At 52.0% G+C, this 26,643-nt stretch overlaps 2 protein-coding genes across 3 annotated transcripts; both read left to right on the forward strand.

Annotated features, from left to right (window-relative positions):
- Positions 1-116: 116 nt before the first annotated feature.
- Positions 117-19,539, forward strand: FBXL19 (F-box and leucine rich repeat protein 19). Of its 2 annotated transcripts, none has more exons than XM_016219205.2 (11): positions 117-464; positions 1,714-1,914; positions 3,314-3,457; positions 3,579-3,665; positions 3,758-3,976; positions 4,483-4,644; positions 5,752-6,263; positions 13,195-13,358; positions 13,449-13,610; positions 17,507-17,725; positions 17,832-19,539. In XM_016219205.2, the coding sequence occupies exons 2-11, from the start codon at positions 1,738-1,740 to the stop codon at positions 18,008-18,010; spliced, it is 2,025 nt and encodes a 674-aa protein (XP_016074691.1). In that variant the 5' UTR covers positions 117-464; positions 1,714-1,737; the 3' UTR covers positions 18,011-19,539. The 2 variants fall into 2 exon arrangements, with proteins under 2 accessions (XP_016074691.1, XP_016074692.1); XM_016219206.2 differs by having other exon boundaries at positions 4,483-4,515.
- A 71-nt stretch (positions 19,540-19,610) lies between these two features.
- On the forward strand, positions 19,611-25,501 carry ORAI3 (ORAI calcium release-activated calcium modulator 3). The gene is made up of 2 exons (XM_087815805.1): positions 19,611-20,438; positions 23,734-25,501. Exons 1-2 carry the CDS (start codon positions 20,211-20,213, stop codon positions 24,391-24,393), a joined length of 888 nt encoding a protein of 295 aa, XP_087671931.1. The 5' UTR covers positions 19,611-20,210; the 3' UTR covers positions 24,394-25,501.
- Positions 25,502-26,643: the final 1,142 nt, after the last annotated feature.

Consider the following 26,643-nt stretch of genomic DNA (forward strand, 5'->3'; position numbering starts at 1 on the left):
GAAACGGTGGGGGGGCCCTGGCCGGGCCCTAGACCCCTGGGCAGTGGGGGCCGGGAAGGGGCCAGTTAAAGGGTCGGGGGCGCTGGGGAGGGGTGGGGGCGGGGGAGGGGAGCTGGGACTCGGACCCTGGACTGAGTGGGGCCCGGGCAGAGCTGAGCAACCTGCGCCCGAGGAGCCCCCGGTGGCCTGGGGGGGCTGAGGGACTGAGCCCCCCAGAGCAGGACCTCCCCCTGGAAGGGCCGCGCCGCAGCCCGTGGGAGGGCCTCGCCCCCGGCGCCCCCCATCTCCACTTGCCGCCTTCCCGGCCTCCGCCGGAGGGAGGGGCCGAGCGCCCTCGGGGGGCCGTGGACCCCGGCGTTCTGAGCGTTCCGCGCCCCGCGCCGCCCGGCCCCCCCGCCGTCGATGGCCGCCGACCCGCCGGGAGCTGCCGAGAAGGGAGAGATGGCTCCCGGGACACGTGTGAGGTGGGTTCGTGCGGCTCCTCCTCACCCCCAGACCTGGGCAGCTCCCACTCCCATTCATCCTAAGCCCGGCCTCTCTCTACCTTCCCCGCCCCCAGCCTCACCCTCTCTTTGCTCCAAACTCATCTTCAGCCCTTCATCCTGTTACCTCTCAGCCCTGGGGAACTGGCCTTCCTTCCTAGATCCTGCTTCCCCTTGCAGACCCCCATCCCTGCCTGCAGTTGCCGCCCTCCAGGCCCCTCCCCTGGAGCGCTGGAGGGCCCCTTCCCCACTCCCATAGATGGGTCTGGAAGTCCCTGGAAAGGGGGAAGCTGGGGTAAGACTTGGGCCATGAAGAGATCCTCTAGGCCTGTTGGGATCTTGGATTTGGTTTCCATGGGAAGGGTAGCCCAAGGGATTCTAGACAATTAGGGATGGAAAGCAGCCTAGGAAGCTGGGTTTGGGGGACACATGTAGGAGCCCATCCTGTGATCTGTAAACATGTCAGGCTGGATGCTACAGTCCCAGGGAATCCAAGAGGTTGCCCAGGTTGACCCAAGAGATACAAAAGGGTGTCTTAGAGCAGAGGGAGCTCTGTGGGGAGCAAAGGAATTGAGTTCTTGGGGGGAGAAGAGGGACTCTGAAACAGCTTTTCAGGGAGGGTCTCAGATCCCTGGAAGTTAAGCAGCAGAGTGAATCTTTGGGGGTGGGGCAAGAACCCCATTGGATCTGATGAAGATTCCTAGGTTTAGGGTAAGAGAAATTGGGTGGTAATTGTGTGTGAGAGAGGAAGGAGAAAGAAAGGTCTGGAGCTTCCATCCAGTAATCTGTGGGTGTCTTGGAGGTAAATCTGGGGAATTTTAGGTTGGGGAGAGCATAGGGTATAGTACATTTAGATAGCAGGGGAAGAATTGGGACCCCCTAATGTAACGCCACAGACAAGGAGCCCCTGGCTTTCCACAGAGCTTTGATGTGGGGATGTCAGTGGAGAGGCTCATGTCCCGGCGTCCTCCTTGGGCTAGGCAAGGAGGTGCTTGAAGTGTTAGAGGAAGCCAGTTCTCAGGCTCTCAGAGGAGCCAGGTGAGCTGCTTGGGAGAGTAGGGCCTTGAGGGAGTGGTTCCCCCACCTTCTGCAGGAGGGGGTGACCTCCATGTTCCTTGTCTCCCTGGGTAGGCGGGTAGCTCTGGCTGCCTAGAAATGGAGGGAGCTGTCAGGAGTTTCCCAGCTCAGGGCTCCAGAGGGCCCACCTGACCCTGTCACCATTCACCCACAGCCCTCGGCGTTGCTGACGCCCCCAATGTCGTCGAGCAGCCGGGGGCCGGGGGCCGGAGCGCGCCGACGCCGAACCCGCTGCCGTCGCTGCCGGGCCTGTGTGCGAACTGAGTGCGGGGACTGCCACTTCTGCCGAGACATGAAGAAGTTCGGGGGGCCCGGGCGCATGAAGCAGTCGTGCCTGCTCCGGCAGTGCACTGCCGTGAGTTCTGCCCCTGCTTTGGGGCTCTGGGCGCCCTTCCCCAGTTGGCCTAAATGCCTTTCTGGGGTGGCTGGTGGCTGCTTTCTAGGATATATTGTAGAGTTGCTGTTTGTTCACTAATTCATTCACTGGTTTGTTCAAATGTCCATCCACCCCATTTTTTACCACCTCAGCTCCAAGCTGAGGGCGATGTTACGATATACAGAAGAATCCATCCAACCCAACCTCTACCATCACACTTTTCCCAACTTTCAGAGGCACAGACCAATAGAGAATGTGGCCCCTCTCATCGAACTCCCTAGAGGTGTCTGTGCACAGGGCCCATCCCCAGAGCTAGCCCTGAATAGGTCTTAGCCTTCTGGCCACTTCCTCACCTGCCAGAGCGGTCTTGGATTTGAGGTTGAGCTTACCTTTTGTATGACCTTGAGCAAATCACTTTGAACCTCGAAAGTACTGTCTCTGCAAAGTGTTTCTTTTACTGACTTGTAAATAGTAGCACGGATATGAACGTGCTGCTACAAGGCACAGCACACAGTAGGTATCTGAGGAACATAAGGTTCTTCTCAGCCGTCTTCATCCTTTTATCTTCCCAGAGCTCCTTCCCCAGAAGCCAGGAGCCTCCAGCAGCATCTTGTGTTCCCCTCCCCATACCACTGCTTCCTTTTTTCCCTCCAGCCAGTCTTTATTGCTTGGTCTCTTCACCCCCCAACCCCTCTCTTCTCTTTGTCCCCCAGCCCTTGCCCACTTTCCTGTTCCTACTTCCCCCTACCTACTTCTTCCTAGAGCCTGTCTCACAACCTTCAGCATCCCTAATATAAGTATTACCACTGTCCTCCCCAAAGTCACATTATCTGAAGGCTGCTCCCTTTTCCCTAGGATCAGCCTTTAGTGTTCCCAGGGGTCTTGCCCAAACCAGGTTCATTGTGAGGTCCAGAGCAACCTTTAGGCTGCCCATTGAGCAAACTCAGAATCATCCCAGGCTGCTGTCTTGTCTCTTCCAGCCTTCTCTGAGTATTATTGTCATATCTGCTTATGGTCCCTCTTCCTCCCAAAGCCAGCTACAATTCCAGGGTCACACAGGCCCTGGATCCAGCTGAACATTCACAACAGTGAGAACAAACTATGTATCGAATGCCCCTCTTGCATTATCTCATTCTTAAAGAGTCCTGCACAGGGAAATTCTTAGCCCCATTTTATAAATGGAGAAACAGAAATGAGATTAAATCAGTTGCTCAAGGTCATACAACCAAAAAAGAAAAAATAAGAAATTCAAGATTGAACCCAGCTTGGCCCATCCAGCAGCTGCTTCACCCAGCAGCTGGCCAAGGTCCCCAGAAAGAAGGATCTTCCCCCTGTTGCTTGCTTTCGGGGTCCCTGATGCCCCCCTCTCCCCCAACAGCCCGTGCTCCCACACACAGCTGTGTGCCTCTTGTGTGGGGAGGCTGGGAAGGAGGACACAGTGGAGGGAGAGGAAGAGAAATTTGGTTTGAGCCTCATGGAGTGCACAATCTGCAACGAGATCGTCCACCCTGGCTGCCTGAAGGTGATGGCCCTGGGGAACCTGGAATCTGGGATGGGGCAGACTGTCAGGGAGCAAGGAGGTTGGGAACACTGCCTCTGGGTTTACTGATACCCTATAGCCATTCCCTGCCCTCTGCCCACAGATGGGGAAGGCTGAGGGTGTCATCAATGCGGAAATTCCTAACTGCTGGGAGTGCCCTCGCTGCACCCAGGAAGGCCGGACCAGCAAGGTAGGGGCAGGACTGGGCTGGGTGCTGGGCTCTTGGTAAGCAGGGGGTTGGGGAACTGTGCAGAATCTCACCCCCAGCATCCATCTCCTCAGGATTCAGGTGAGGGACCAGGCCGCCGCAGGGCTGACAACGGCGAGGAGGGTGCCAGCCTGGGGAGTGGATGGAAGCTGACGGAGGAGCCGCCACTTCCACCCCCCCCGCCCAGGCGCAAGGGCCCCCTGCCTGCTGGGCCCCCCCCAGAGGACGTGCCTGGGCCCCCCAAAAGAAAGGAGAGGGAGGCAGGGAATGAGCCCCCCACCCCAAAGAAAAAGGTGAGCCAGGGAGCATGCTCACTAGATTCAGCCCAAGGGAATATGGGAGTAGTAGTCCTGTTCCTTTTTGGGGAGGGTGGGCCTGGGAGGCAGTGCTCCATGGATTCCCTAGGGTTGTTGGGAGATGTAGTTCAGGAGTGCTGGGGCGGGGGAGGATAGGGCACGCTCTGTGTGGAGGAGAGATACAGGTGAGACAGGCAGCTGGCACTGGGTAGTGAAGCTTTGGGAGCCCTGGCTACTTCAGGGATTAGGGAAAGAGCATACTCAAAGCTGCTACAGAGGTAGGAGGAGGGGCTGGAAATGGCCTGAGGGGGAAGAAAGAGGAGATGAGAGCATGCTCACTGAGCCAAGACTCTGCTTAGAAGGTGAGCATGCTCAAGAGTTCTCCTTGAGGTGGGGGCTTCTGGGAATTGTAGTCCAAGAGGAGGGCATGGATCTTAGTTTTGTGGACAATGAGTGGCTAATGGGACTCTCCCTTTCCCTGTGTCTCCCTCTTTCCCTGGTAGGTGAAAGGAGGCCGTGAGAGGCACCTGAAGAAGGTGGGTGGAGACGCCTGCCTCCTCCGAGGATCGGACCCAGGCGGCCCAGGCCTTCTGCCCCCCAGGGTTCTGAATCCAAGCCAGGCTTTCTCGTCCTGCCACCCTGGGCTCCCTCCCGAGAACTGGGAGGTGTGCCGGGGACCTCCTCCCTCCCTCTCCCATCTTTCCTTGCCCCACCCTCCACCCTGGAGACAGAGATCTGTGATTTCCTGCTCACCTTGTCCTGCCCCTGCCCCACTTGGCCATGATGGGCATCTGGACCCCTGGGAAGAGTGGAGGAGGGGAGAGTGGGTTGGGGTCAGGCCACAGGAGCCCCTGACTTTCAGGAACCCTCAGGATATTATCTGACCCTTTAGTGTCATCTTTGTAAACCTTAAAGGGGAAAGAACTGAGTCCAGATTCCTGCCTGCTGACTCCCTGTGTGGTCTTGGCAGCTTGTCAGCTGCTCTGAGCCTCAGTTTTCTCATCTGAGATACTACCTTCCTTATCTACCTATCCCACTGTTTAAACCTACTGAAAGTAAATGGGCTTTGTAAATTATAAAACTTAACCTAGAATTGAGGAAAATGAGGCCCAGAGAGGTTAAAAGACTTGCCTAAGTTCGCACAGCAAAGCTAGAAATCAGATGTCACTTTGCATGGACACACTAAATGCAGGGATCTGCCTAATTGCATTCAAATCCTACCTCTGCCATTTATCACTTTGGCGCTTAATCTCTGAGCATATTTTCCTCATGTCTAAAAAGAGTGACCCAGGTTGCCACTCCATTCAAGCACTGTGAGGATGTGACAGGTCAGCGAGTATGGGATGTTCTGCCTAGGGACAGGTGACCTTTGTTATTCTCACATCATTGACTAGACACTTGGAATTGTCTAGTCCAACATCCCATGTTGTAGATGATAGGGCAGGGGCTTCCCAAGGCCATGCAGAGAGTTGATAGCCAAGCCAATACTCAAAACTGGATCTCTGTTTTCCATAGCATACTGCTTGTGGAAATTCATGAGCTACTGGAACCTAGAAGGCTTTTAAGTCTTTGAATCAGTGCCTTCATGTGACAGATAAGGAAAGTGAAGTTCAGAGAGGGCCATGGCTTGGCTGATGCTTCACATGGCTCAGATCAGGACTGGAACTCAGGACTGTCCCTTGGGCTGTTCATCCCCTGGTGACTCCTCAAGGGCAGGGGGGAGGGAAAGTGTGTGTCAGACCCTAGAACAGTCTCCTCCTATCTCCCTGCAGAAACCAAAGCCACCTTTGGCCTCTGCTGAGGGCCCAGCAGTGCCATCCCCATCGCCGCAGAGGGAGAAGCTAGAGCGTTTCAAGCGGATGTGCCAGCTGCTAGAGCGGGTGCCTGACACGTCCTCGTCCTCCTCGGACTCAGACTCAGACTCCGACTCATCAGGCACATCCCTGAGTGAGGACGAGGCCCCTGGCGAGGCCCGGAACGGGCGGCGGCCAGCCCGGGGCAGCTCAGGCGAGAAGGAGAACCGTGGGGGGCGACGGGCCGTGCGCCCTGGTAGTGGGGGACCCCTCCTCAGTTGGCCCTTGGGCCCTGCCCCACCACCCCGGCCCCCGCAGCTGGAGCGTCATGTGGTACGGCCCCCACCTCGAAGTCCTGAGCCCGACACACTGCCTTTGGCTGCTGGATCCGACCACCCTCTGCCCCGGGCTGCCTGGCTTCGTGTCTTCCAGCACCTTGGGCCCCGAGAGCTGTGCATTTGCATGCGAGTCTGCCGGACTTGGAGCCGCTGGTGAGTGGCCTGTACAGGCCTAGGTTCTGTTGCTGTCACCCTCCACTTTCTGTGTGACTTGTAACCGGTTCCTTATCCTTCCTCTCTGGTCACTATTCTTGTGTTGATAATACTTCTGTAGTGTGTGCATATGATAGCATGATACTTCTGTATTTATTATGCACGGTCTGCTTTCCATTTTTGAGCTCATTTAACCATAACAACTTTGTGAGGTAGGTAATATTACTCCCCTGTACAGATGAAGCTGAGGTGAAGGTCATGCGGAGAGGAAGCAGTAAAACCAGGAATTTGAACCCAGTTCCTCTTGCTCCTAAAACTTTTCTCTTAATATCATTTATGAGTGGTATGTGCCAAGCATAATGCTTACTGCTTTTTCATCTCATTTGCTTTTCACACTTCCTCTTCTGAGGACAATCTTAACTGTTCCATTTACACATAAGAAAGTTCTTTGCTGAGGTGGCCCCTGCCGTCTCAAAGGCAGCCATACTTGGGCCTCCTGACCCCAGGTAACTTCTTCATGCCCCAGAGCCACCACCAACACCCTCTGCCTGTCTTCCCTCATCTTCCCACTGCTTCCTGAACCTTGTTTATTCAGAAATCTCCCTCATCCTCCCAAACCCCTAGTCTTCCTCCACCCAGTCAAACTCTTGAGACACTCTGTTCCCCTCACAGCACATAGAAGCCTTCTGCATGTTGATGAGCCGCCTTTCATTTATCCATTTTCATGTTCTGATCAGTTTCTGGGGTGGTGCAGATATTGTGTCTGTTTTATCTTCTTGTTCCCAGCACAGGACAAAGAGCGCTGTAGGTGCTCAAGAAGTATTTTATAAAATGAGTAAATTCAGGCTCTTTCTCAGGCACTTACTGTGGACCAGGCATCCTGTTGGCCACTTTGCAAATGTTAGCTGGTTTGTTCCTCATAGTAGCAGCCCTGTGAGGGAATGAGGGACATCTGAAGTCACAGTGCAAGTTAGTGGCTAAATTCAAACTCCAGTCCTTTTCCTTTGGATTCTGGGTGCTAGTTCATGCCAGCTGGTCCCCGAGAGGCCGTAGAGCTAAGAGGATGGGAGTGCAGGCTCTGCAGGTAAATGCCTGGGGCTCAGTCTTACTCTTTCCTTATTCTTCCTCTGGAGCCGTATGCCGTTGGGCTAGTTTCCTAACTTCTCGTGGCCTCGTTTTCTGTTAAACCAGTAGAACCAAAGCATTTATTTCATAGTTGTTTTTTTTTATTGAACTTATTGGGGTGACATTGGTTAATAAAATTATGTAGGTTTCAGGGGTGCAATTCTATAATACATCATCTGTATACTTCATGGTGTTTTTGTAAGCTAATACACCTGAAGAACTGAGGACAGTAGTTGGGAAATAGAAACTATTCAATGCCTTTACCATAATCATTACTATTCATTCAGTTGTAAGTAATTACTGAAAGCACAAACTTTCACATCCTCAGAACATAGATCTGTGTCCTGGAAGAGCTCCCAGTCAGCCTGCAACATAGAAGCAAATAGTTACAGCAATTGCTGGGGATTACCACCCCTGCCTCATGTAATAGTTGAGGAAATGTTTGCTGAGGCCTCTTCAAGGCCAGCTCTGTGCTTGGCACATGGGATCCAGAACTGAGGAGGATTTTATTTCTGCATCAAGGAGAGGTGTGACCAGAAATAGAGAGAGGCTGGACTGCCCAGTGGTTTCTAGCTTGGGTCCTGGAGTCTGGTCCTTATGCCTTTCATCAGCTGTGACTCTGGTACTTCCTGGATTATGGCCATGGTTGGACAGCTATACCTATCAAGGCCTCAGTGTTCTCATCTATTATTTGGGGTTCATATTAATACCTTGGGATTAAATGAGATGGTTCTTGTAAAGTACTTAGCATAGTTCCTGAATGATTCTAAACACTCAATAAAATGGTGGTTTTCTATGAGAAGAGGGAGGGTAGGGCAGTGCAGGGGCCTGTGGGGGTGGGGCACAGTGGGAACAGTCAGAAGGCTCTGTCAGGCCTGGGGGCAAAAGCAGGGGCAGTGGGGATGGAGAGAAGGAACTCAGGTGGAGAACCTTTAAAGAAGCAGAATAGTTTGGATTTGGTGATTAAGTGGCTATGGGGCAGCAGGGTGACTCTCAACTGAGTTTCTGGCCCATGAGTCTAAGTGGGCAACAGTGCCATTCCTCACACTCGGGAGTACCAAAGAAAGAGAAGCAAGTTCTAGGGGAAAGTGAAGCACACAAATTTGGCATGTTTGGTCTGAAAAGTTTGTGGGCCAGTCGGGAGCTAGCAGGAAAACAGCTGGATGTGCAAGTCTGAGTCTCAAGAGAAAGATCCAAGTTTAGAAACTAGGGACACAGGAGTGAACAAACAAGTGGGAGAGCAGACAGTTGCAGGTTTTCCTGCCTGGTGGCTTCTGTCTTTTGGAACTAGAAGGTGAAGTGATCTACCAAGAGAAAGGTCCAAACTTGGGAGTTTTTAATCTATAGGTATCAGTTTCAAGGAAGATAACAGAAGACAGAATGTCAGTATTTGTGAGTTAGAGAAAGAGCAGCCAGAACCTTGGGGGAAGTCAAGGGGGGAAGTGTGTTGTTCTAAGGGAGGTTGAGGAAGGAGTGAATGGTAAACAGTGTTAGATGTTGGCAAAAGGTCATGGGAGATCAAGGACCAGAGTGGCGGTTGGATTTTGCTACAAGGAGGCCTTGGTATCCTTGGCTGTGCTAAAAGGGGTGGGAGGACCAAAGCCAGGTCACATCGGGTCAAGGACATCAGCTTCAAGACAGGGACTTGATCTGTTTGTTTGTTGGTGTACCCTGGTTTCTAAGATGGCACCTGGCATACAGTAGGTACTAAGAAAATACTTGTTGAATGAATAACAGTGAGGAAATCAGGATGGAGTGTAGAAAGAGATGAGAGAGAAATTTGTATAGTTGGGAGAGCAGGAAGTTGCAGACTTTCCTCTCTAGTGGCTTCTATCTTCTTAGAACTGGGAGGCGAAGTGATCTACCAAGAGGGGAAGCCCTGACTGGGTAGTTCACTTGGGTAGAGTGTCATTCCGATATGCCAAGGTTGTGGGTTTGATCCCTGGTCAGGGCACATACAGGAAGCAACCAGTGAATGCGTAAATAAGTGGAACAACAAATTGATGTTTCTCTCATCAATTTTTAAAAAAGAGGGGAGAGAAGGCAGGCAGAAGAAGTGTGGAGGAGTTGTTGAGTTGCAGGGAAGAGGGTTGGGACTTTGGAGGACATGGGCAGAGAGGGTGGCAAGGAAGGGACTAGAACACAGGGTCAAGGCCAGTTGGGCTTGGGAGTAAAGGCTTAGTGATGGACACATTGGAACACGAGGCATCAGGGAGCCCAGGGAGCTCAGAGGGAAGAACTGGTTTTGGCTGGAGACCAGGAGGCTGTTGAGCTCCTTATAGGTAGCAGTTTGGGCTGCTCCATCTCTGTGTCCCCAGAGGGGCTCTGCAAGAGGGAGGTTTAGGACTAGAATTTAGGATTTTGGAGGTGGGCTTAGCAGGGGGACGACTCAGTCAGGTTGACTAGAGTTAACGGTAAGTGAGTGGGTTAGAGAACTTGAACTTCAAGCCCTGACCCCCCTGGATGATGGCATGCCTTGACCTCTTAAGAGTTCTTCCTGCTTTTTGCCTTAGTGTTATTCCCCAGCATAGAAAGAACCCATCCACAGCTCCTCCCTGTTGCCCTCACAATGAGCTAGTCTTATTGGACATTTGGACATGAACAGTGCCCCAGTGACGACACTAAACACTTCCCCTGTACTATCCCCTTTGTTTTTGCAGCAAACCTTTGAATTAAGTGCTGCATTTAATCCCTTTTATGGCTTGGAGAATGGCCCAGAGATGGCAAGTGACTTGTCTAAGGTCACTCAAAGCACGGAGGTGACAGAGCTGGGATTTAGATACTCATACCCTTCACCTCTGGACTCTGTGGCTACAGCAATCCAGCCTGGCATGCTAGCCCTCTTTTTAAAAATAATTTTTTTTAATTCTATTTATTTAATTTTCACCTAAGGATATTTTTTAATTGGTTTTAGAGAAAGAGGAAGGGAGGAGGGAAGAGAGAGAGAAACATCAATCAGCTGCCTCCCACAGGCACCCCAACCAGGGATCGAACCCACCACCCTTTGGTTCATGGGACAACGCTCCAACCAACTGAGCCACACCGACCAGGGCCATTCTAGTCCTTCTTGACATGTCACTCCTACCCTAGGCTGCCTCTGCATCCTCAACCTATGCCTATTCCCCACTCACCAGAGTTCAGGCATTCATCCAGACCAACTTGATTTAAGCCCTGGCTCTGCTACCATTTAGTAGCTGTGATACCTTGAACAAGTTTCTTAACGTCTCTGAGCCTTACTGTTCTTTAAAAAGGAGATGATAACAGTATTTACCTGCTAGGGCTGTTGTGAGGTTAAATGTTTAATGCATAGAACAGTAGCTGGCACATAGCAGACCCTCGATAAACACTAGTTCTTAGTGCTGTAGTCATCATCGTTGTCATTCTCGTTATTATGAGATGATGAATTGCCCTTTGTTCATGCTGCCTGAGCTTCTCAGTGCTGTTTTCTCCTTCCGTGTCCTGGACCTGGATACCAGTTCTTCCCTGTCTGGAGTGTACACCCTCTTCCTCTCCTCCTCTCTCTGGAGTAATGACTGCTGTCCTTAAAAGTCTCATCAGGCATTGTCTCCCTGGGGGGCTCCCCTGTCAAAGTCCTCTCATTGACTCTTATCATGTTTTTTGTTGCTTCAGTTTCTGTGGATTGACTGTTTCCCCCATTTTCTGACTGCTTTGTGCCCAGTGGAGGCTGGACACTTAGTATCAGTAGGACCCTTAGTGACTGCTGTCTGCTACTCTGAGGTTCAAACCCAGTGACCTGGTCATGCAAGGGCAAAGGGATGGATAGCTCCAGCCAAGAAAAGTCAGGGGAAACTTCCTGGAAGAGGAGGCATTGGAGCTGAGCCTTTAAGGATCTGGGTTGGTTGGCATTTCCAGAACAACATGTGCCAAAGTGTGTTGGCACCAGACAACCTTGTGTGTCTATAGGCAGGCAGATGGTTTGGCCTGGCTCTTGTGGAATATGATACAGAGCAAATGGGGCCTGTGCCTGCCTCCAGGGGGAACGGTTCCCTTCTAGCCATGGAAGATCCAGGAGGTGGTCACAGTTGAGCTGGGACTTGATTGGGTCAGAGTGGGCAGAGAGAGGTTTTGGATGGAGCAGAAAGAAAAAAGGGGCAGGACCTAGGGACAGAAGCTGTGTTGAGGGTGAGGTTTTTGTTTTGTTTTTTTCCTTTTTAGAATTGGAGAGATTTGCGAATGTTAGTGGTTGAGTGGATGGAACCAGGAGAGGAAGAGGCTAGAATGCCAGGAGAGGGGGAAAATGGTAGGAGGCAATTAGTGGGACAGAGAGGTGGAGTTGTTGGGATTGAATCCTTAATGTCTGTGCCTCCACCATTCCCTAAGATGTCACCCAGGAGCTCTGGAGTATGCCTGGCAGTTTTAAGTGGTACAAAAATGGCTTAATTATTTTATTTTGAAAACGAGGTCTCTCCATTGTGTGCTATTGTATCTTTAACTAACACCTTTCTTATACTCATCTCCCTGTTTAACAAAAAAAAAGTCTTTAGGTGGTAGCCCAAGGCTACAGCAACACCTGACTAGAATTTAAGAACCCTGGTCTGTTTTTATTGCATTTATTTCTGTGGTTAACACATTTATGTGAAACATTACTGGTTTTAAGTGCATATAGGGGATCAATTTCAAGATAAAACTCATGTTCTATAGATAAGTGGATAGCAAATGACTGGGGTTGAAGAAAAAGCCCTTCAGAATTGGGGGGCCAGGGGGAGGTTCAGCTTCCTGGGCCCTCCCCTCCCCTGCTGCTTCTGACACAGTTCATCCAGCCCAGTGGGAAATTCCTGACATGCCTTCAAGAACTACTGCATTAAGAAGAGTTTTCAGAGGGAGTCTCAAGGAACTTTAGTGTACCACAAAGTATTAATAGATAACCTTGGGAGAGGCAGAAGGGTTCCCTGATAAAATAAGTTTGGGAAGCCCTTCTCCGGTTCACCTCATGTTGGATTAGTCAAGGCTCTCAGAAATGCTGGGATCAGGAACCAGTTCCACCTTTGTTCAGACCTCAGTCATCTTTGTAGCATCAGCACCTTGGACCTGCCAGGTCTTCCATGAACATTCCATGACTGGGTGAATAAATGAAAAGCTGTACATGAAGTATGTTATGGGGGTGCTCAATGGAAGCTTGGCCCCATTCCAACAAATGCATGACAGATAACTTACTGTGCACCTGGCCCAGTGCTGGGTACTGGGGAAACCAAAGGGAAAAAGCCAGATCTGCCCTTGTGGATCCTACGTTGTAGTTCAAGGGACGCAATAGTCAAACCAAGAGAGCAAATAGGGCTGTAAGTCAAGCCTTGGGCAGCTGGCCATCAGGATGAGGCAGATGTGGATCAAGGGCAGAAATTGGTAGAGGCAATGAGATATGCCCACAAGCAAACAATATAATTAGTGAGAGTCCAAGGTGGGGTTTGGGAATGCTGTTAGATCCCTTTGGTGTTACAACAAATACAGCATATAGGGTATTCGTGTGTGTCTTAAGCTGTAAGGTACGAAAACCAGAATGGCCTCACTTGATCTTACAGTAGGCCCATGGGGCAGGCCAGTAAGGATCATTGTCTTCATTTTCTAGACTAGGTATCTGAGGCTCAAGGAAAAGAATGGACTTTCCCAGGGTCTTTCATCTAGTTTAGTGGCTTGAGCCCCAAACTCAGTGCTCTTGGCCTGGGTCCTGGAGCTTCCTATCCCTGCCTGCTTTCTGTATCCATCAGGAGAAAACCAGTGAACCATTGAGTGTGGGGAGGGTGTGGGCTTCCTGAGAGCTGAGGGCTGTCTACCCCCTTGTGGCTGTCAGGTGCTATGACAAGCGTCTGTGGCCTCGCATGGACCTGAGCCGGCGGAAGTCACTTACTCCTCCCATGCTTAGTGGTGTGGTTCGTCGCCAGCCCCGAGCCCTGGACCTCAGCTGGACAGGTGTCTCCAAGAAGCAACTCATGTGGCTTCTGAACCGACTGCAAGGTATGGCAAGGTGGTGAGGTTGGACAGAGTCACTTGTGGGATAGACCCGGCACAGAGCCCTCCTAGCACCAGCTTCCTAACTTTCCCCAGGCCTGCAGGAACTGGTGCTGTCTGGCTGCTCCTGGCTCTCTGTCTCTGCCCTGGGCTCAGCCCCACTGCCGGCCCTGCGGCTCCTGGACCTGCGCTGGATTGAGGATGTTAAAGACTCCCAGCTCCGCGAGCTGCTGCTGCCTCCACCAGACACCAAACCAGGTGCAGCCTCTGTTGGCTCATTTGTAGAATGGGTGGGCAAGGTGGGGCTCTGAGGCTTCCAGGGTCTCTTCTGACTCGTGCTAGATGTTAAAGGATTTGAAGAAAGGATAGAACACTTGAGTGTGAATAGGAAGGCCCTGTTTGGCCATCGTTCGTTCATTCACTCACCTGTAGTGTGTTGGGCCGTGTGATGGGAGTGGAAGGAACTAGATGAAGAGGATGCGGTCCCTGCCCTCCAAGGGGAGATAACTATGGGGTGGAGCCCAATATAGGACTGGAGGAGGCCACTGAATTCTGGGAGAAGCCAGGGGTAGGAGCGAAGTCCCTGGGTATGGCGGGCTATACTGGAGAGCCTCCTCCAAAAGGAGCCGTGGCTATTGCCATGGAAGAGTGTGGGCCCTCTGTGGCCAGTTTGGTTTGTCAAGCGGAGCCAGAAATAGGTGTTTTTCTGTGACATATCCCGTTTTTTTAATGATGGAAATGAATTCAGATTCTTTTAAAATTCTTGTGTGGATCCAGTAAAAATATGGCTGAGCAATGGATTTGGTCCTTAGACTCCCTTGCTGTACAGTAAAAAGATAAGGATTTTCCGGAGGGAAAAGAGCAGAAAGAAGGAGCCAGCTGACTTGGAAGATTGCATGGAGGTGGTGGTATCATCTGCCCAATCAGACCATCCACCTCTTCACTGTGGGTCAGGCCCAGGTACCCTGCCAAGTAAAGTCAGCTTTTATTGTTGAACATATTCTGGGCCTGGGCCTGTGTAGGACCCTGAAGACCTCAGACTGAATGAGCTCCATTTCTTACCCTGGTGGAACCCCAGTCATGCAGAAGAGAGAGACTCAGAAATAGAAGATTATATTACATGATATGGTATGATAAGAGCTGTGGTGAGGGTGAGAGAGCAATGCAAGAAGTCCCCCTTAAAAGGAGCTATTTGAACTGAGTCCTGAAAGAGACAGGGTTTTTCTAGGGAGTGTGAGGCAAAATAAGTAGTTTTGTGGGGCAGGAGGCCAGTATTGACTGAGGAGGATGCTGGGAGCTCAGGCTGGTCAGGTGACCTTAGGGGTCATATGAAGTGTAGGGTAGGGGCACTGAGGCCTGGGGGCTCCTTGTCTAGCCAAGAGGTGGGATGCTTACAGTAGCATCCTCTCTGGCTCACACCAGTCTGTTCTTTACACCGAAGTCAGGGGAGCCATGCAGAAAGACAAATGTAGCCAATTCACTTCTGTGCTATAAACTCTTTTTTGTTGCTTCTCTTTTGTGTTCTTTGGTTAAAGACCAATATTTTACTATAGTCACTAAAGCCTGGCATCATGTGGTTCCTGCTCACCTATGTGATCCGTGCATCTTAGCCACCTAAACCTCCTTGCCAAGTTCCTTCCAGCCCTAGGGCTTTTGCCCACTCTTCTTTGCCTAGAGTGTTATGTCATCCTTCATCTAACACCTAATCACCCTTCAGGCTACAACTTAAATGCCACTTCCTCTTAGAAGCCCTCCATGATTCTCTCCCCCATTGAGACCAGAGTCCCTCTTCAACTTTGAGAGCAGTCCCCTGCGAGCATATCAGTGTACCGTTGTGAAATGATTTGATTTGATTAAAATCTGTTTCCTCTCACTAGGTTCTTAAGCTCCGTGAGGGCAAGGACTATCTGCTTGCCCCAGCGTCTTCCTTTCGTAGCTCTTTCATGGCTCCCTTCTTCCCACCCTCCTCCACTGCACCCCTTCACAGCATCCTTGGAAAAGGAGTAGAGAAGCAACTAGGATCCTTTGCATTTTCTGGATGAGGAACCAGAGGCCCAGAGGGGTTGAGTGCTGCAAGTCACACAGGCAAAGCCAAACCAGAGCACTCACCCATTGCCCACTTTTACTGGAACTGAACTGAGCCAGGAAGATTTGGGCACGTGTAAGGGTTGGGCATTAGGAACAGTGTGTTCCATGAGGTGAGAAAGTGCTGGTTGGCTGGCAGACTGACCCTGTCTCCTCCCTGAATTCACCTGAGTTTAAGCCTCTGTTAGGAGCTTGCAAAGATGAACCATCCGGGCCCTCCAAGCCTATTGTGCATGTTGAACTCTGCACCTACCTTTCTGATCTTGGCTCCCTGGTTTGTACAGTGTTTCTGGAGCAAAATGTAAAGTTGTGCTTCTTGCTTTTGCCCCTGCTATTTTCTGCCTGGCATACTCTTCTCCAACCTCTCCCCAGGGTTGGTCCTTGATGGCCCAGCTTAAATGCTACCACCTAGGTGAAACCCTCACTGATGCCCCCTTTTCCCCTTTTCCAAGGCCAGGGTGCCCTCTTTCCTCTGCTTTCTTCTAATGGCTCCAGTTGTAGCCCAAGGTTGAGGGAATCTATAGATGTATTCCCTCTCCAGGCTCTCAGCTCCTCAAATGAAAAAAAGGAGGGGGTGGAATTCAGAGCTTGCCAAATCAGGTACCCATGAAGGTGGCCTGGCAGGTAGCAAGTGATGGGCTTGGTGCAGGACATTAGGAAGTAGCCTCTAGCAACCCTGCTCCAGCCAATTGTCAGGTGAAAGGGGTAGCCCAGTGATGCCAGATCTTACGATTTTCAAGGAAAAGCTTAATATCTAAATTTCTACATAAAAATGTCCTTTTGGTAGGCTTAGTCACTGAGAAAATTTTTACATTATGCAGACTCCAAAAAACACTTGTGTAGGCCAGGTTCATGAGTTTGTGGCATCTGATCTAGTTTAGGGGCTAGGCTGGTGCCTGGGAGGCATATAGCGTTGTGGTGCTTGGACTTGGAATCACCAGGCCTGCTGTCCTAGCTTTGTTACTTCATAGTCATGTGACCTTGAGCAGATTGCTTAATGATTTGAGCCTCCATTTTCTCATCTGTAAACAGGAATGATAATCAAAGAGTTTGTCTCCCAAGGCTGTGGTTCTTCAAGCATGGTCTCCGGACCAGCAGCTTCAACATCACTGGAGAACTTGCTAGGAAAATAAACTCTGAGGCCCCAACTTAGAGTACCTAAACTCTGGGGGCAGGGCCAGCAATCCTTTTTAACCAGCCTTCCAGGGGACATAGTTTGAGAGCCACTGGCCTAGGGGCAGACAGCCACTTAGCCTGTCTGGCCCACAGTGAGTGCTCAGTGGCTGCTGGTGCACCATAGGCATTTAGTTTTTGTAAAAAACAAACAAACTGTAATGCCAGGAATGTGGTAGATTCAATAAAAGGGAAGCAGACCCATGTGCTTTTGATGCAGAGATGAGTAGTGTAAGCTCATGTACCCTGGAGATAGGGGAAGAGGAGGCCTCTGAGCTCAGACCTGAAGGCCAGGGACACTGGCCAGCCAGAAGAGGGATGTTATCCCACTTGTGTTTGAGAATGGCTTTCTTTGGATTCCAGGAAAAAGAGGAGAGACTAGAGTGAATGAGGAGGCTGGGGTAGGAGGTGAAGTAAGAGTGGTATAGAGAGAAAGGGATCCAGTTGGTGACTTTACTAATCATGGAAGGAGAGGAAAGTGGGAGAGCAGCCTGGAATGGCTGTCCTGTTAGGGATGTCATTTGTTGGACGAGTAACTATATATTGAGCACCTATGTCCCAGTTGTTGGGGATAAAAATATATGTGTCTGATGGTGGGAAAGGGGGGGAAAAAATAAAGGGGTAGCGACTTTGTGGAATGTTAGTTTCAAATGGAGTAATCATGGCAGGCCTCACTGAGGAAGCAGTGTGAACAATGAACAGATGAGATGAGGTCAGGTATGTGAGTATTTGGGACAAGAGCAAGCCAGGCAGAATGCACCAGCCGAGGCTCACATATAGTGGGAGCAGATTTAGCGGGTGGTGAGTAATATGAATATGGGAACATAGCTGGTCAGGATGCCTAGGTACAGGGATGGAAGCAGAGGGGAATGCTGACCTCTTATTTGCCTGCCCAGGGCAAACGGAGAGCCGAGGGCGGCTGCAGGGGGTAGCAGAGCTGCGTTTGGCAGGCCTGGAGCTGACAGATGCCTCCCTGCGGCTCCTGCTGCGCCATGCGCCCCAGCTGAGTGCCCTGGATCTGAGCCATTGCGCCCATGTTGGGGATCCCAGCGTTCATCTCCTCACGGCCCCCACCTCCCCACTCCGAGAGACCCTGGTACACCTCAATCTCGCTGGTAAGCATGGTCCCGTCTGTCCATCCTTCTAGCCTGTTGGTTCCCACGACCAGTGCCTACTCCCTACTCATTTTCCTGGTGTTGGCTACCATTGCCCCATCCCCAGGTTGCCACCGCCTCACTGACCATTGCCTTCCGCTGTTCCGCCGCTGCCCTCGCCTACGCCGCCTAGACCTGCGCTCCTGCCGCCAGCTCTCACCTGAAGCTTGTGCCCGGCTGGCAGCTGCTGGGCCCCCTGGCCCCTTCCGCTGCCCAGAGGAGAAGCTGCTTCTCAAGGACAGCTAGTTGGGTGCCTCCCACCCTCCCCCAGGACTCATCAGGAGCCTGGACTTCGGGCCTTCATTTCACTCCTGCCAGGAGGCCAGGTTACCCACCTCATAACTTGGGATTCCTGAATTTTCTGACGGGATTCCTGCCCAGGGACTTGAGCCAGCCTCCCCACTCTCTACCCCCTGCACTGATATTTCTGGGGGTCTCTTTCCCATCCCCTCCCCCTTTCACTTGCTTCATTGTCCATCCCCTGGGGGGAGTGGGTCAGAGGTACTGGGGGTTGCTGAGCCAAAGGGATGGTGGGAGGGGGGTAAGGTGCAAGTTTGAGGGAGGGAGAATGGGGAAAATGTATCTGCATACAGGATACTGGGAGCCAGGGGCTGCGGGAGGTGGAGGATGGGCTGGGGGAGGGGGGCAGAAAGCAGACCACCAAGGGTGCAGGGAACAGACCAGATACTTGGAGTTGGGAGGGAGGGGCAAAAAGGGAAACCAGAGGAGCTATTGGGAGTCCAGGTGTCAGAGGTGGGGGTACTCGGGGAACCAGGGAAAGCCAGGGCTAAGTGAGGGATGGGAGGCAAGAGCAGGTGTGGGGGCAGTAGCACTCCCTCAGGGGGGTCACTCCTCCCCTTTCTCCCCAGCTTCAGTTCCTTCCCCCAACCCTGACTCCTTGAAAGTCACTGACAATGGCAGCTATTGCGAGGAGTGGGGGCCAGCTGGCCTATCTGCTGTTCAGCGTGGCCCAGGGGAGTGGTGAGGGGTACCCCAGCCCCCTACCTGCCTCCCCGCTCAATACTTGAACATTCATCTGTACTGAAGTGTTACTTGAACCTGGGGAATCTCGGACCTGGGGGAGCTGGAGTGTGAGGGGCCGGACCGTTTGGACTGAGACTGGTCCGGTGGGTGCCCAGTTTGGACTGCGTCACCACCAGGCTCCTTCTTGCTTTACTGTATTGAGCAGTTCTACCCCTCCTGACCTGAAGCGGGGCGGGGTGGGGTGGGGTGGGGTGCCTGCCCAGTGATGGGGAAGATGGGACACTTCCAGTTTGGCTCTTCCCACTCATCGTCATGGAAACTTGTATCCCATTTGCCCAGGGAACTGCCACTCCTGGTTGCCATGGAAATAGCAGCCAATGGACATATCCCAAAGCCAGGGCTAAGGCTGTCGTAATGGCCCCACTTGGTTGCCATGGGAACTTAGTAACACTCTTGGCCCGCCCCTGCCCCTTCCTCCAGTGCGGGGGTGGGGCTTGGGGGGCCAGGGCCCGCCCCTCAGCCCAGGCCTCCGGGGTAGCTGGGTTGTACCAAGTAGGGGAGGGGGGAATTTATCCACATACCTCAGGTAACAGGGAGGTGCGCGGGTGGGGGGAGGGACTGGGCGGACCAAAGGTCGACGGGAGGGGCTCCTGGGGTTCGCGAAAGGCTTGAGGTTGGGGCCGCTTGGGGGAGGGGGAAGAGGCAGCCCGGCGGGGGACAAGTGGGGGACCCAGCCGGGCTGGGCCCCGGGTCTGTACAATACGGTTTGCTATAAAACTCAAAATCTTCCAGCTGGGGCCACTGAGTTTTTGTGTCTGTTTGCGGCGTTCGGGGGGTGGGGGGGCCTAGGCCAGGGAGGACCTGAGTGCTTACCCTTTGGTGCTCTCAGAGGCAGGGCTGTTTGGATGGATCTGGGAGCCTTGGATCTCCTCGGCTTCCCAGAACTGAGTTTGCAAGGCCCCCTATGGCAGGTGGGCTCACCTTTCCCCAGTTTACAATTTAAGTACGGTATTGGAGATCTGGACATCTGGGTGTGTCCGAGTGTACTTGGAGCGGTCCAGGGTCCAGGAACTCCCAGCCACTGGCTGGGGGTGGTGGTTAACGTCAGAGGAGCTAGGGCGCCTGCATGACATTCTAGGTGGACTGGTGTTGCAGGGGTCCCTTGAGATCTCTGCGGACGCCCCCGGGCTCCACCCCATCATGTGGCCGCCGCGGCTCCGCCTCTGCCCCAGTTCCTGTTTCGGCCTCTGCTGTCCCGCTTCGGCCCCTAGGGCTCCCCGCAGACGCCTGCTCTTCCTGCTCAGTCCCAACTGCCTCTTCCTGGGCGCCAGCGGCCCACATCTCTTCTTACCCCCCAGGGGGATGGGGCCTCCCCCCAGCCTGGACAGACCCTCTTGGACTTCCCAAGGCTACTCGGCCCCGCCCTGACTGCCCGGCCCCCCTGGTACTGCGGCGCCCCAGGATGAAGGGCGGCCAGGGGGACGCGGGCGAACAGGCCCCGCTGAACCCGGAGGCCGAGTGCCCCGCGGCTTCGGCCACATACCGAGAGTTCGTGCACCGTGGCTACTTGGACCTCATGGGGGCCAGTCAGCACTCGCTGCGGGCGCTCAGCTGGCGCCGCCTCTACCTCAGCCGGGCCAAGCTCAAAGCCTCCAGCCGCACGTCTGCCCTGCTCTCGGGCTTCGCCATGGTGAGGGGTCCACAGCGCGGGGGTGAGGCGCGGGGTCGTGGGCAAAGTAAACGGGTACCCAAGGGAGGAAGGGCAAAGGAAAGGGAAAAACTGGGTTTTAAGAGGTAAAAGGGAAACAAGTTCCCAAGGGAGAACACAAATCCCTTTTTAAAGGGTGTGTGTGTGTGTGTGAACAGACCCCTGGCATAAACTGGGCGCTAAAAACGTCATGGGCAGCACAAATCATGTCATGGGGGTAGACAAACCACCAAAGGGGATATATATGCAAGGATGGGGCAAAGAGCATAATCCAGGCAGGAGTGATTACTAGACTCCCTGAGAGGTTCAAAGGCAAATCAGAGCTGGGGAGGGGCTGTGTAAACGGGGATGGTGGGGGGGGGGGGTGGAGGGGAATGGTGTTAGAGAAAATTAAAAAAGGGTGGTCACCCAACTGAAGGTGGGCCCATCCGAGGAGGGCCCCTAGTGCCCAGCAGGTACAAACGGTGCTTAGTATAGCTCAGGAAGCCTTAAGAGAGGAAGTCTATGGGGAAAGAAGCTGATTAGGAAGCTGATAACATGATTCCTGAGCTGATAAACTGGGGGTGTGGGAAGATGGTATCAGCTAACGGTCCCAGGTCCCAACGGAGGTCTCATCACCTCATCAGAAGCAAGACTGAGGGAGGTTCCATGGTGAGGAGTCAGCAGACACAAGTCCTGGCTTTTTCCTGCTTGCGGCCAGCTGTGTGACCCTGGGCAGGCCTCCACCACTTTGCAGGTCAGTGGGGAATTATGAGATCAGGGAGGGTGCGCCCTCTGTAGCCTGCCAAGTACCTTCCCCAAGATGAGCTGATTCTTGTCATCAAACCCTAGGTCCAAGCATGTTAGAACAAGACACACATCAGAGATGACTCAGACTACCTGTTAACTGGACAGGCAGGGAAACCAAGGCCCAGAATGGAGTAGTGGCTCTGCCAAGAGCATTCAGCAGATGAAAGGTATAGAATGAACTAGGACCCAGAGCCACTGGGCTGTTAGGCCTGGGTTTGCCCAGCACCATGACAGGAAGAAGGAGAAAGCGGCTGGCAGGAGTGAGGTGGGGGGAAGCCTAGGACCCTGTTCTCGAGGGTAAATTGAGATGGGGATAGAAGGATCAGAGTACTAGGCGATTTGGGTTAGTCCCTACCCCTCTCGGTGCCACAGCCTCTGTATTTGAAGTGATCAGAGGGAAAGTCTATCCCTAAGGGTCATCCTAAGTCTATGGTTTTTTATGTGAGGGCCCACGATCCATAGGCCAGCCCACCCTGACATGGAGTCAACTAGGAACAGGGAGTTAGCTCTCCTTCACCTATACAGAATAGAGAGGGAGGTCCCCTGCCCCCATCCACCCCATGGTTCAGTCTGGCCTGCTGCTGGACTTGCATGTTGCTGGGGTGCTAGGGTGACAGCTTAAAGACCAGGATCATCTCTGCAGGATCAAAAGGCCAGATGAGTAGGTTCTGGGGGCAGGACTGGCTCCACTCGTGCCAGGGGAAAACAAGGCTGGGTCAGGCTATGGGAGAAAGCGGGAATAGGCCTGGCCCAGATGCCTTGTCCGTGGAAAATACCTGCTAACACCCTTCATGGCCCAGTTTCCCAAAATACTCATCCTTGTCTTTCTACCACCACTCTCCAGGCTCTGCACCTTCTTCCTTCCCTCAGCCCCGGAGCAATCTAATGAGTCCTGCAAGAACTATTGGGGAAAGATCCAGATTCTGGAATTCAGGTGGCCTGAGTTAAAATAACATACAAATAGTATTGAACTGTCATTAAGTACCAGGCACTGTGCTTAGGGCTTTTATGTGCATCATCTACTATCCTATGAAGTAAGTGCCACTACTATGGCCATTTTATGGATGAGAAAACAGGATCAGAGATGTTAAGACACCTGCCCAGAGTCCCACAACAAGTAAGTGACAGGATTTGAACTTTGGCAGTCTGGCTCTAGAGTCCAAATTTATACAAACCTAGAACAGGATCATCAACTCAAATGTTTGCAAAGGCCAGGCAGGTAATATGGCAGCCAAGTTGGTTTTGTGGGGACTGTAGTTGTAGAGACCCCATAACCTGTTCAAAGACAGCAGCTATATGACAACTATAGCTGATAGTTGTCATGCAAGAATGTGGGCGTGGTGTGTAACCAGATCCTCCAAATTTTCAAGAGGATCTGGAAACTAGGATATTTATATGAAATCTCTTGAGTTTCAAAAGTTGGCAACTTAATTCTTTAAGAAACACACTGTTTGAGCCAAGCAAAACATGTCTGCAAGCTGGCTTGGGTTCACGGTGTGCCAGTTTGCAAACTCTGGCCTTGGACTTTAGTGTTAACTCTAATAATAAAAGCAAACACTTAGTGCTTACTACGTGCCTTGCACTATTCTTATCACTTGATATATATTATCTCATTCAATTATTACAACTTTATAAAGCAGGTAGGTGCTATTATCAATCCCCATTTTCCAGATGAGGAAATTGAGGCACAGAGAAACTAAAGCACTTGCTCAAGACTACACAGCTTATAGACCTGAGAATGAACCCAGGCAGCCCAGCTCCAGAATCTTTTTAACCCCTATGTTATAACAAGGTAAGATTGTCAGAAACATGTCACCCAGCCATTTCGATAGCTAGATGGGGAAACTAAGGCCTAGAAGAGGACAGAGCCTTCCCAAGGCTGCCCATTCATGCACTCGAGAAAGACTTTTTTAATCTTCACCCGAGGATTTTTCTTTATCCTCACCTGAGGATATTTTTTCCATTGCTTTTCAGAGAGAGTGGAAGTGAGAGAGAGAGAAAGAAACATCAATTGGTTGCCCCTCGCATGTACCCCGACCGAGATCAGGGATCGAACCTGCAACCGAGGCACGTGCCCTTGACTGGAATCGAACCTGAGGCCCTTCAGTCCGCGGGCCGACGCTCTAACCACTGAGCCAAACCACCTAGGGCCCAAGGATATGTTTTCACTGACTTTTAGAGAAAGAGGAAGATGAGGGAGAAAAACATAGATGTGCGAGAGAAACAGCTGCCTGTATGCACCCCAGCTGGAGATTGAACCCTCAACCTAGGTGTGCCCTGATGGGGAATCGAACCCACAACCTTATGGTGTATGGGATGACACTCAAACCAATTGAGCCCCCGGCCAGGGCAAGACTGAGAGTCTTTCTTTCTGCCAGGCACTGTTCTAGGTCCTAAGGACACATCAGTGATGTATGCCAACAGACAAAAACCCTGCTACTGTTCAGGAGGTTATGGGCACTCAATCCATTCCCTCTTGTCCCCGCAGGTGGCCATGGTGGAAGTACAACTGGAGAACAACCACGAATATCCACCAGGCCTGCTGGTGGCCTTTAGTGCCTGCACCACCGTACTAGTGGCTGTGCACCTATTTGCACTCATGGTCTCCACGTGTCTGCTGCCCCACATTGAAGCTGTTAGCAACATCCACAACCTCAACTCTGTCCACCAGTCTCCACACCAGCGACTCCACCGCTACGTGGAGCTGGCCTGGGGCTTCTCCACTGCCTTAGGCACCTTCCTCTTCCTTGCTGAAGTTGTCCTTGTTGGCTGGGTCAAGTTTGTGCCCATTGGGGCCCCCTTGGGCACATCAGCCCCCATGGTACCTGCCTCCCAGGTGTCTGGGACTGTACCACCAGTGGCCACCTCCCTGAGTCCAGCTTCTAAGCCACCCTCTGCTTCTATAGCCCCTCCTCAGACTCAGCCATCTGAGGCCTGCCCACCCCAGCAAGCATGTGGTGGTAGTGGGGTCCGTGGACCAGGATGGCAAGCGGCCATGGCCTCCACAGCAATCATGGTACCTGTGGGCCTTGTGTTTGTGGCCTTTGCCCTGCATTTCTACCGCTCCTTGGTGGCACACAAAACAGACCGCCACAAGCAGGAGTTAGAGGAGCTTAGTCGCCTGCAGGGGGAGCTGCAGGCTGTGTGATGCTGGTGTTAGCCACCAGTTAGGAGCACTGCCTTCTTCAGGGGTCAGCCAGAGGCCCCTGCTCTACAGACCACTGTTCCCTGACCCTGCCTGGAGGCCTCAATTCCTGTGTCCACTCTTAGGTAGAGACCAGATTCCTGGCCTCAGGGTCCTTTGGGCTGGGCCTTGGGGCAGCTCCCATATTCCCAGGGATTCTCCCTGTCAGCCTGTCCTATGGGTTTTGTCAGTTCTGATCTACACCTGGGCTGGGAGGAGCAGGGGAGGAAGTGGAAGGTCCTCAGTCCAAGGTTCATACAGTAGGTGGAAGAGAGGCAGAGAGACCCTGGTCAGACCTTTGGTGCTGACCCTTAGCCACTTGCCCCTATACAGGATGTGGAGGTCAGGTTACACGCCCACCCAACTGCCCCAGAAGGCAGCCAGCCCTTGCTTTTTTGTTTGTTTGTTTTTTTGTTAATCCTCATGAGAGGATATTTTTTCCATTGCTTTTTAGAGAGAGTGAAAGTGAGGAAGGGAGGGACAGAGAGAGAAAGAAACATCAATGTGAGAGAGACACATTAATTGGTTGCCTCTAGCATGGGCCCCAGCCAGGCCAGGGATGAACCTGCAACCCAGGTATGTGCTCTTGACGGGGAATCAAACCCTCGACCCTATGGAGTGAAGGCTGATACTCTAACCACTGAGAAGCACCGGGGTCCTTGCTTTATTTTTGTAGAATCTATTTTATGGTTGGCATTTATTGGGAAGCTTTTCCCCATCCCCAGGTTTTGATGGATTTCACACTCTTGTTTTAGTTGCTATAGGGAGGGATTTGGGTGTTTCTGCCCCAGGCATAGGTCCAGCCTTTCCTAGAAGGACCCTTCCTATTTTTGGAGGTTCAAGTGCCTGTCCAACTTCCCCAGACCTACACTTAATGCTTCTATATCTGGTTTTCACTTTTCTGTGCCAGTCTTGGGGGTCTTTGGAGACTGAGGGCCTGTGCACCCAGCTTGACTCCCTAGCAAGGAGTAGGTTTCAAGGGAAAAGGTCCAGTCCTAACCCTTGGAATACAGAGCTATTCTGACACTGAATTTTTGAAGCACCTTGTTTGTATAATAAATTGTGTTTCACAGATGTGCCTGTGGCTGTGAATGGGGTGGAGGGGAGGCTTCCTGGGATGAGGTGACTTGTTCCTAAGAAACCAGTAGAGGCAAGTGTACCTGGGGGCTGGGCAAGGCTATGGGTGAGTAGGTTCCAAGTGTGACCTTCTGACACTGATGGAGGCCAGTAGCTTCTGAATGTAGATACTGAGTTACTACAAGGTAAAAGGCTTTTGCACTCTTGTTCCTGAGCTTAGGGTCTCTCTCTCTTCCATTGAGGGTTTAGTAGGGGCTTTTTGTAGGTTATTTCATTTAACACACACAACCACCTAAAGAGACAAGTCTTTCTCATTTCCATTTTCAAGGTAAGGGATCTGAAGCCAAGAAGGCTGAGGAGCTTGCCTAGAACCACACAGCTAGTCATTGAAAACCTGGATTACCTTTACCATCACATGAGGAATCTCTGTTTGACTTAAGGAGCCAATACCTTTCAACTGGGACAGGAGAAAGGAATATGATTTCATCACCCATGCTTCCAAGTAAATTCATTTTTTCAACTTCATTTTCCTCAAAAATTTAAAGGGTCCCAATCCTCTCTCTTCTATTATAGTGTGAGATCTTGAACAAGTATCCCTTTTCTCTTTTCCTATTACTTAAAATGGTAAATTTGCAAAAACCAGGCTTCAAGGGCCTTTCCTGTGCTTTTCTGATGCCTACACTAATCCTGTGTGACAGGAATTAATAGGTATTTCAGAGTAAGAATCTGAAGCTTTGAGAGGTCAATGACTTGCCCAAAGTCATACAGGGAGAGCTGTAGATAGAGAAGTCTGGAACCTAGGGCATCCTCAGCTCAGGCGGAGGGGCCTCCTGGGGATGCCATTACCTAGAGACCAGAATACTCTGCGTCCAGGACAGAGAGAAAGGGTGCCCAGCCTCTGGCGACCGTAGTCCCAGGATCCCAGGTGTAAGCCTGGGCTGGTGCTGCCCTCGAGCGGCGGGACCGCGTAAGTATAGCCTATCCCTCCCATTCCCGCAGAAAACGGCGGGCACTGGGACCATGATGCCTGGATAATCGACCAGCAACCAGTCCACCTAGTTCCTATAAAGCCTCGTTTATTTTTTACAGCACCCACTCAAGGGTCTTTAAGCCCCACCAGGTTTATCACAAAACTTT

This window comes from Miniopterus natalensis, chromosome 3 (genome assembly GCF_054644295.1).
Source record: "Miniopterus natalensis isolate mMinNat1 chromosome 3, mMinNat1.hap1, whole genome shotgun sequence".
Taxonomy (NCBI): Eukaryota; Metazoa; Chordata; class Mammalia; order Chiroptera; family Miniopteridae; genus Miniopterus; species Miniopterus natalensis.

Bases quoted from the DNA above. Each gene is read 5' to 3' on its own strand.
- FBXL19 (XM_016219205.2), top strand. From the start codon at position 1,738: ATGTCGTCGAGCAGCCGGGGGCCGGGGGCCGGAGCGCGCCGACGCCGA. The intron at 1,915-3,313 runs GTGAGTTCTGCC...CTCCCCCAACAG, and splicing joins TGCTCCGGCAGTGCACTGCC to CCCGTGCTCCCACACACAGC. The intron at 3,977-4,482 runs GTGAGCCAGGGA...TTTCCCTGGTAG, and splicing joins CCCCCACCCCAAAGAAAAAG to GTGAAAGGAGGCCGTGAGAG.
- ORAI3 (XM_087815805.1), top strand. From the start codon at position 20,211: ATGAAGGGCGGCCAGGGGGACGCGGGCGAACAGGCCCCGCTGAACCCG. The intron at 20,439-23,733 runs GTGAGGGGTCCA...TTGTCCCCGCAG, and splicing joins TGCTCTCGGGCTTCGCCATG to GTGGCCATGGTGGAAGTACA.